This window comes from Cryptotermes secundus, unplaced genomic scaffold (genome assembly GCF_002891405.2).
Source record: "Cryptotermes secundus unplaced genomic scaffold, Csec_1.0 scaffold3811, whole genome shotgun sequence".
Taxonomy (NCBI): Eukaryota; Metazoa; Arthropoda; class Insecta; order Blattodea; family Kalotermitidae; genus Cryptotermes; species Cryptotermes secundus.
The window spans coordinates 24,743-35,378 of NW_019725508.1; the positions used below are offsets into that span (position 1 = coordinate 24,743).

General features: G+C 37.5%; 1 protein-coding gene across 1 annotated transcript in view; it reads right to left on the reverse strand.

Annotated features, from left to right (window-relative positions):
- LOC111863483 overlaps nucleotides 1-6,031 on the reverse strand; it is a 14,481-nt gene extending 8,450 nt beyond the window's left edge. Inside the window, exons 1-3 of the mRNA XM_023849829.2 lie at nucleotides 5,689-6,031; nucleotides 5,395-5,412; nucleotides 1,630-1,741 (exon numbers count right to left, since the gene is read on the reverse strand). Of these exons, the coding sequence (XP_023705597.1) occupies nucleotides 1,630-1,741; nucleotides 5,395-5,412; nucleotides 5,689-6,011 (453 nt within the window). The 5' untranslated portion in view covers nucleotides 6,012-6,031. The remainder of the gene's footprint in view (nucleotides 1-1,629; nucleotides 1,742-5,394; nucleotides 5,413-5,688) is intronic.
- Nucleotides 6,032-10,636: the final 4,605 nt, after the last annotated feature.

Consider the following 10,636-nt stretch of genomic DNA (forward strand, 5'->3'; position numbering starts at 1 on the left):
GAAGCCGAAGCGAGCCGATGTTAGCCGAGTCCTAGCATCCTGGTCGCTAGGCAATGCAAGTCAACAGCGGTGACGTCACCAAGTAGTAACGGCGGTTACTTCCGGACAGCGTTACATAGCAACACAGCGCCAGGCAACAAGGGTGCATATTATGTGGCTGGATTCTGTATTGTCCGATCGAGGCTACATCAGGAGCAGCGAAGGCTATTCACAGTCAGTTGCATTGTGACAGTCAGCGAGTCCTGGAGCTACCTAGGAGTCAGTCCTCGAGCTACCGCCGAGTGAAGATCGTGTTAAGAGACTTTGGTGTAGGGTTTGTAAAGTGTGGAAACCCGTGATATTGTGATAATTAACTGTAGCCGTTATTGAGAGATTGTCAAATAAACCCATTTAACCATCTCTACGGCGTCTTCAGTAACGTAAACACGTTACAATACTATTGTATACACCCTGTAATATGCATGTATATAACGGAGACTATATATACAAGTAAGAGGTACAGTAATTTTCACTTACATAAAAACGTGATGGGAGAATGAAAGAATGAAAAAGGAAAACAGTATACATAAGGGTAGTTACGGCTTGATGTGGAACCAGGACACAAGAACAGACTTGGGTCATGGAGAGGGACCCTTAGATGAATCACTCCCACGGTTTATGTTTTTCTTGTGAGCATGCATGCTTGAATTCACTTATGTTAAATGTGTGCATATATTATATTTAAGCATCCTCTTGCACTGTATACTTCTGTATGTAGTAATACAAATTCTGCCGTGAATGAATTTATTTGGTTGTAGATCTTTGTCTTTCCTTCTTCTACACTATACGTTTAGGCCGTAATCAGCCATCATCAGGTGTATTTCTTCTCACACGTAGCTGTCACACTGCACACAGTCCAGAATTTAAAATTTAAAACATCAGCCTGTCAGTTTTGTTCAAAATCTCGCCAACACACGTTCGTCAATTTGATTTTGAATTTGTGTTTAAAATTTAAAATTTCAAAATTTGAAGTTTTAAATATTTTAAATGCCAGAGACACCTGCTCTTGTCATACCTGTGCTGCAGCTGTCACTTCCAGTTTACAGCACCATTTCTGTATTATTATGTGCAGACCCTGTGTGTGTGTGTGTGTGTGTCTGTGTTGCTGCTCATCTTACAGAAACGGTGCCATAAACTGGAAGTGACAACTGCAGCACAAGTATGACAAGACCAGGTGCCCCTGGCATTTAAAATACTTAAAACTTCAAATTTTGAAATTTTGAACTTTAAATTTTAGAAATTTTAAACAATAATTCCAAATCAAATTGTCGAACATGTGTTGGCAAGATTTTAAACAAAACTGACAGGCTAATGTTTTAAATTTTAAATTTTGGACTGCGTGCAGTGTGACAGCTACGTGTGAGAAAAAATACACCTGATGATGGCTGATTACGGCCGAAACACGTAGTGTAGAAGAAGGAAAGACAAAGATCTCCAACCAAATAAATTGTTGCGTTCATGACAGAATCTGTATTACTACATACAGAATTAAATGTGTGCATGATGCAACTCCACTGTATATTTTAAACATTAAGAAATCTACCACATTTGTGTGTAAGTAGAAATATATTATAAGAATTGCCTGGTTACCTGAACATGAACGCGCCTATGAGAGATCTCCTTCAGCACATCCAAGGCAGATTTTGATGAATGCTGCTCATTCGAAGAAGCGTCACTCAGGATCTGAGACTTTCTCAGAAACCTGAAATCAATATAAGCGGTGGAAAGATAAGTTTGGATAAAGTAACAAACACCAAGCAACCTGGTCTGCATTTGAAAAGTCCCTAGATTGTGTCCTGTAACTACCTATCATGACCTGATGTTTCTTCTAATTTATTTTAGTTCCTTCAGATAGCTCAGCATCAGCCAGACATCACAATCAATCCATTCCTCAGAGGTTCTAAGTTGAAATCTACTGATAGCATTATAATTCAACCATTAATTCAATTAATAAGGTATAACTGAAACACCTGAAGATTACCCTTTAAAAGTCAAAACATGTAGTGTGCTCAAATCAATAAAATTGTTGCATTGATGGCTGAATTTGTATTATTAGTTATAATGTTTTCTTTCAGTTAACTTCCTACTACTCTATGACAAATGTTAAGAACTATGTAACCTTCCAATTGCACATACCAAAATAACCTAATTCCAGACTTTTGGGCATTCAGCAAAAGTCTGCATAATAGATAAGGCAGAAGGTATCTAGTGCAATTTAGTCAAGAGCCTACCGACAACAGTTTCTTTGCATGTCCTTCAATTTCCGAAAAGGAACAATATCCCTTAAAGTAATCTGCAAACCTACCATACTACAAGCTCATATTTGTACCCATGCACATGTGTTTATGTAGATGGTACTTACTTAAATGAGGTAAAAATTGTACACACAGCATTCAAGATAAGTTTTCTGTAGATCATGTCACATGAAAGTATGATAAGCAAGCTAAGGTGCAAGATCACAGTGCTGAGAAAGTATTTCATGTGATCTACCTTGTATCTGATGCCTTACGTGGGTCAATCTTGATCGTAACAAGGCTCGGGTCACTTGTCTGACTTGAATTGAATTTATTTACATTCTATAAATCCTAAGCAGGTTAGTACCTTTGGATACAGAACAAGTCAAAAGGTTACATACATAAGTACAGGCAATTTTAGCTTAAAAATTAATATAACTTAATTTTACATCATTCTCTATTTACATTGAAGTATTCATCTAAAGAGTAGAAGGAATGAGCATGTAGATAATTCTTTAACTCTGATTTAAACTTTTTAGTATCATTGCCCAAGTTTTTAATACTTTGTGGCAGATTGTTGAACACTTTTATGCCAGTAAAGTAGACTCCTTTTTGATATACTGATAAAGTTGATGAGGGTAGGTGGAAGTTATATTTTTGTCTAGTATTCATGTTATAGACATCAGAATTTAATTTGAATTTATCTTTGTTGTAAACAACAAATAAGAGAAGCGATAATATGTATTGCGATTGAAGAGGTAGAATTTTTAATTTCTTAAATAATTCTCTACATGAATCTCTACTTCTACATCCTGTAATGATTCTAATTATATTCTTTTGTATTTTAAAAATTATTACACTATGTGAAGAGTTCCCCCAAAATATTAATCCATAGTTCATAATAGAATGAAAGTAGGCATGGTAAACCATCTTCAATGTTTCCTGTGACATAAAAGGCTTAATTGATCTCATCGCATAGCAAGCTGCATTTAATTTAGGTATAATTTGTTCAATATGTATTTTCCAAGACAGTGTACTGTCTACATGTATTCCAAGGAATTTTGTATCAAGTACTTTACAGATTAATTTGTTGGCATAACTGATGTCCAGATCAATTTGGTGGTTGTTTTTAGTTGTGAATGATATGTAATGGGTTTTATCAAAATTTAATGAGAGTAAATTGGCTTCGAACCATCTGTTTAAGGCTTCAAATACAATATTTATGTCATTTTTAAAGTTTTCAAATTTAGAGTTCTTAAATATTATACTAGTGTCATCTGCATATAGAATTGGTTTAGATTTATTGTTGATGGTTTTAGATAGATCATTTATGTAGAGAAGAAAAAGTAAGGGACCTAAAATTGATCCTTGTGGAACACCGTGCTTTATAATTCCCCAGTTTGAAAATGCATTATGACTGGAGTTTTTATTATTTATTTCAACTCTTTGATACCTGTTTTTGAGGTATGATTTGATCCATTCATTAGCTTTGCCAGTTATTCCATAGAAATTTAATTTCGATAGTAAGATATCATGATTAACACAATCGAAAGCTTTTGCTAGATCACAGAAAATCCCTCCCACAATTAATCTGTCATTGAGAGCACTTAAAATATCGTTAGTTAGTTCATAGGTTGCTTTTTCTGTTGTTAGGTCTTTCCTAAATCCAAATTGCTCTTTGACTAATATGTTGTTAGAATTTAAGTGTTCAAGTAGTCTATTATACATAACTTTTTCAAAGACTTTTGAGAATGAAGTCAATATGGATATTGGTCTGTAATTAGAGATGCATTTTCTCTCTCCTTTTTTAAAAAGTGGTTTCATTACAGCGTATTTTAAGCGTTGAGGAAAAGTACCTGATGATAAAGATTTATTACATAGATGATTCAAGGGTGAACTGATGTAAACAGAGCTTGCTTTAAGTAATTTGGTAGAGATTTCATCATATCCATGTGAATTTTTGGGCTTAAGGGATTTAATAATGTTTTCAATTTCCTTCCTTGTTGAGAATTTGAGATTGATATTTGGAAATGAATTGTTAAAGGCACGAGACAGATAGTATATTGGATTATTATTATTATTATTATTATTATTGGAATATGTTTTCTCAGCTAATGAAAGGAAATATTCATTAAATGCACTTGCGATAGCTTGTGGATTGTTAGTGGACTTCCCTTCAATATTCAAACTTTGTACGTCTTCATTAACAGATTTCTTTCCTGATTCAACTTTCACAATATCCCAGGTGGTTTTAATTTTATTGTTTGATTTTAGAATTTGGCTGTTATAGTTATTCTGTTTGGCTTCTTTAATGACTTTTGACAAAATTTTACAGTACATTTTGTAGTGACTTTTTAGTCTTGGATCATTACTGTCCCTACTGGCCAAATATAGTTGTCTTTTGTGTTTACATGAAGTTTTTATTCCAATTGTTATCCAGGTGGATTTGTTTTTATTTTCATTTTTGACTATTTTTAAGGGAAAGCTTGAATAAAAGATCCTCAAGTATGTGTTCAGAAAGCAATTAAATTTAGAATCAATATTATTGCTGTCAAATACATTGTCCCACGATTCATTACTTAATTTTGTGACAAAATCTGCCATCGTATGCTTGTTGATTTTCCTTACTGTTTTATATTGTTGATTACTGGGCTGAAAGTCAATATTATTTATTTCTATGAGTTGAGCATCATGATCGGATAAGCCATTTATAAAGGGTCCTACAGTATAGTCTCTTAATTTTGAGTTATCAATGAATATATTATCTATCGCTGAACTAGAATTATTTTGAACTCTTGTGGGAAAGTTAACAGTACTGGAGAGATTGTAAGATGATAATAAAGAGTCTAAATTTAGTTTCCTATTACTGTCGATGAGATAGTTTATATTTATATCTCCACAAATTATAAATTCAACTTTTGAACTATGCAGTACATTTAGGATGGTTTCTAATCTATTTATAAAGTGATTGAAGTTTCCAGATGGGGCTCTATATAAAGTCAGTATACAAATATTTGAAAAAGGAGAGTCTAACTTTAGAGCACATGCTTCCAGATCCTGGTCTTTGCAATAATCTTCTAAATTTATTTTAGTAAATTTTAGGGATGACAAGATTGGTAACCTTTGATGCAACATGATCCCGTTGAACAAGAAGAAACCGTCATGGGCCTGAATATTGTTTCTCATGTGTCACTGTTTCCTCACTTGCACACTGGGCCACATCCCTACTGATTTCTGGATTGCATACATCTGCAACAATTCTACAACATAGCACTTCCTTAACTAACACTTCTACGAGTTACATACGTATAATACAAAACAGAGCTACCAACTTATAATACAAATATTATTTGCACTAATGTACCTTCATCAAAAATTTTCAGATGTCATTTACAATCTTCGAATTTCCAGTAACCTTGTATTGTTATTGAAGTTGAATCCTGTTGGAGCAAGAAGGGGGCCTGAAGCAGCCTGGACGGTTTTCACCCCTGAACCATGAACTTTTATACTGTTGGCCTCACTTACATAAAGTGGGCATAAACAGAGTCCTATTACAACAGACACTATAAAGCACACCGGTACGATGTAGACTGCAATCATTCCAAATGCAATACTACAAAATAGTAAAGTTAATTTGAACATGTCACGTACACAGGGTTCCATGACGCCAAATAACGTGTCCTTGGTTGGATGGTTCGATTTCTTAATGCCTCCGTTTACAGACGCTCTTAATCTCATGCAATTTACAACTCACAATATGTCACTACCGTTTCCTGGAAGTTGATTTATAAGTCCCACTAAATTCCACACTACAGCTCATACACTGACCACCTCGACCTCGGCTTTGCGTTTTATACTTCAATCCGACAAGAGGGAAAGCCCCTTCCAGCAGTTCCTCACCTGTTTCATCACTGCAGGGAAGTGTTTACGTGGCCTGTCACCTGTTAAGTTACAGCTGGGAAGTATTGCACAACACAGATCCTCTCCTGTTGTGTCACCGCGGGGAACTGTTTACAGAACAGTCTCTTCTGGCTCCGCAATTTTGGCTTTGAGTGGACATGTCACAGTATCTATGTCCTTCCATTGCTAACAGAACTAGAAGAGTTCAAGATACTAATCACAAAAGCCTGTGCAAAAACTGATCATGTTAACCTCCAAAAGGTGTGGCAGGATATTGCTCAAGCTACACACAATATTCATGTTCAAATTATTAGAATTCATGACAGTTTTTGAGTTTACACTTCAAGTGTTATATTTCTTAGCAGTGCCTTAAACCTTCTATGAGCAACAAAAGATTCAAATTGTGAAGATCTCTTATGGACATTCTCTATAATAGAATGATACAAGAAAGCTGATGAGGGTGTGGCGTGTAACATAATTTGTGTTTATTAATTGTATCATTCTTGGTCTTTCTACAGATGATTTCCTAAAGACGCTGTCATCTGCCAATGAGGCTCAAGCCTCAACTGCTTCTGTGACCACATCTTTCCCGGGCATGGCCCACCCAGGGGCAGCAGCAGCAGCGGCAGCGGGAGCAAGTGGCGCAAGAGAAATGAAAAATAATGTAGAAACAAGTGTTCCATTCAGTACAGAAATAGAGCCTGTTGTTGCAGACACCTCAACCCAGGCTGCAACTGAAAGGAGCTCATATGCACTACTCACTGTCTCCTTGACAATGGGTAATGATGTTTCTCCTGCAGTGCCAATTACCAGTGCTGCAGATATAAATTTTGGACCCTTGGGATCAGTAACATCTGCTCCAGTGACATTTTTGCTAAACAGAACAATTCCACGTTTAACATTACCAGTATCTTCTCCAGCTGGTGCTCCTGTTTCTTCTGAACAGACATTAACTTCTTCATGAAATATGATGGCTCCCGTGGAAGGAAATATAAACTGTTTTCAGAATGTTGCTAACACTTCTTCCTCTGGTATTTTTCTTATTTCTGGCAAGTCTCAATCTTCAGATTCTCCATCAAGGTCATTTCTGAATGTACATAATTCATTGCCAAAAATGTCAGCTGGCGATTCTTCGCACCTGGTCACTACCTCTACACCAGAGCTTGGTGCGTGTAATGGATCTGTCACTTCTCCTTCCTCCAAAGAACAGACAAGCCATGGGTCAGTGTCAGATAGGAGCAGTGGCAATGGTGGCTTCAGTTAATCATCGACAAGCACTGTCATCAGCGTCCTGAAGCCCATGGCAACAGAAGCTACAAAGAGCTCGTTCATTTTTGGAAGTACAGCAGTGACTTCTTCCGTGAATACTACAAGTCATGCATCAGTAGATGTAGCTTCAGGTTCAGTTACCCTTACGGAGCCAGGAATAGGAGGTTTTCTGTCCACAGGATATCTCATAACATCCAGTACACATGTGCATGCCTTCAGCAATACACATACTGTCAATGGTGGAATATTTGGTAGCAGTTGGAATCAGTCAGCTCAGACACCACAGACAGGAACAGGACGTTCTTCAGTGCCATGGCCACCTGCGTTATCGGGTGATACTGGAAGTGGTTGCCATTGGAGTACCCAATCAAGATTTGGACCATTTGGAAGTGGTAGCCGTACCCAGTCTCTATTTGGATCATCATCAAGCATCACCCATCACCAGTCAGTTCAGACACCACAGACAGGAACAAGACACTCTCAAGGAGGATTTTCACAACGGGCATGTGGGTCAAATCTCAGTATGTGTGAATCAAGATGCAGGGAACAATTTTATCAGCTTACAACCTGTAGTTCTGGCACAGGGTTGTTTGGTACTACTACACGTCAGTTTGGAGCACCAAACCGTAAGTTTTATTTCAGTATAATAGTAGTTGTAGTATGTACTTTGTCCTCACATGACACCAAGCCATCAACTAAATAACGTCTTCTGTGCTGATGCTGTCATTTGACAAATCTATTTATATTATCCTCTGTCTTCCTATGACTTTACCAACTGCAGTTGTGTTCAGTCTGTTCCTCCGTTCTCTTTAGCTTTCTTTGGTCATTTCACATTTCTTCATCTACCAAAAGAACATCTTCATGGGTCATGGATATAGACACTTGAAACAAGGAGACCATATGGGAGATGCAAGAATAATATTAAAATGGATCTCAAAGAAATTGGATGGAACTGGATTCATCTTACTCAAGATAGGGACAGTTTTCAGCTCTTCTGAATGAAGTTATGGACCTTCAGGATTTTTCTTGACTAGCTGAGCAACTACTGGCTTTTCAAGAAGAACTTTCCTTTATGGAGTTATATATAGCACATCTTCATTTCCCTGTCTTCAGACTGGTCTTGACATTTTATAATTGCCATAAGTCAACTCAGAATTTCTACAAAGTTTTCTTGTGCTCCAAGATTCTGTTAATGTCTCACTCCTTAATCTGCCTCCTGCTTCCTCACAACCAGATCTCAGCAGTGTGGTGTTGACAGAATTCCATGCTAGAGATTTTATAAGAGATGGTCCTCCTTTTGTGATCTTTTGTAAGAAGCTAATTTTTTATGGTGAGGAGCTGTTAAGCTGGAGGACCACCCCTTGTTGGCTGTCCACGACTGCTTACTCAACTACCATCCATATCTAGAGGATGTCTCATCCATCCACAACCTTCAGATGCGCCATGCCGTGGTGACAAGGGACCCACGTAGCATCACCCATTACCAGTCAGCTCAGACACCACAGACAGGAACAGGACGTTCTTCAGTACCATGGCCACCTGCGTTATCGGGTGATAACTACTGTTAATTTGTTATCTATTGTGTTTTATTACAATTCTTTATTAAGTCCATCACAACACAACAATACAGTGGTCAAGGCTAAATTATTATATTAGTTTTCTTCTTTATATATTCAGTTTTGTCCCTTTGCCTGTTAAGTCGTCCACCCCCCCTGCGTAATAATATTGATTGTTGTTCCTTGTCTGTATGACATAAAGGATAGAGTCTGTGAAGAACTAGAACATATATTTGATAAATTCCTGAAGTACCCTATGAAAATATTGTTAAGAGATTTCAATGCCAAGTAGGGAGGGAAGACATTTTCAAACCAACAATTGGGATTGAAAGTTTGCATGAAATTAGTAATGATAATGGAGTTAGAGTTGTAAACTTTGCTACATCAAGAAATCTTACTGTCAAAAGTACAATGTTCCCACATCGTAACATCCATTAATTTACTTGGATATCTCCCGATGAAAAGATACACAATCAAATAGACCATATTTTGATAGATAGGAGACGGCACCCAAGTATACTTGATGTCCAATTATTCAGGGCAGCAGATTGTGATACTGCCCACTACCTGGTGGTGGCAAAGGTTAGGGAAAGATGCAGTGAGCAAGAAAAACAACACACACAGTTCATATGGATAGGTTCAATCTCAAGAAATTAAATGAAGTAGAGGGTAAAGAGCAGTACTGTGTTGAAATCTCAAATAGGTTCGTCGCTTTGGAAAACTTGGAAACTGAGGTGGATGTTAATAAAGCTTGGGGAACTATTAGAGAGAATATAAACATGTCTGCCAAGGAGAGTCTAGGTAATTATGAACCGAAGAAACATAAGCTATGGTTCGATAAAGGATGCTCAAAATTATTAGATCAAAAGGAGCAGGCCAAATTGCAATGGTTACAGGATCCAAGCGAGTTAAATGGGGATAATCTGAACAATATGCCGGTCACGGTACCCGAGTGGTCTAAGGCATGCACTGTCTTCGCTCACTCGGAAGCCGGGATCGTGGGTTCGAACCCCACTCGGGGCATGGATGTTTGTGTGCGTTTCTCTGTGTTTGTCTACATGTAGAGGCCTTGCGACGAGCTGATCAATCGTCCAAGGAGTCCTACCAAATGTGTAAGATCTAGTAAACCGTAGTGAAACGGAGAGTTTCATGGAGGTAGGCCTAGGCCAAAACTGGGGCTGTAGCGCCACAGAAAAAAAAATCTGAACAATATAAGATGTGAAACCAGCAGGCATTTCAGGAACAAAGAGGAGGAATATCTGAAAGACAAGATTGATGAGCTTGCAATAAACAGTAAGAACAAGAACATTAGAGACCTGTATAAAGGAATAAATGACTTTAAGAGGGGTTACCAGCCTAGCAGTAACTTAGTGAAGGATGAGCATGGTGATCTACTTGCAGATTCCCACAGCATTTTGAATAGGTGGAGCAACTACTTATCTCAGTTATTGAATGAACATAGGGTCAGTGATGTTAGGCAGACAGAAATCCATATGGCTGAGCTGTTAATACATGATCCTAGGCCTTTTGAGGTTGAAAGTGCTTTTGCAAAATGGAAACGGTATAAAGTGCCAGGTAATGATCAAATTCCGGCAGAACTTTTTCAAGCACGAGGCGAAATATTACGTTCTAAAATCT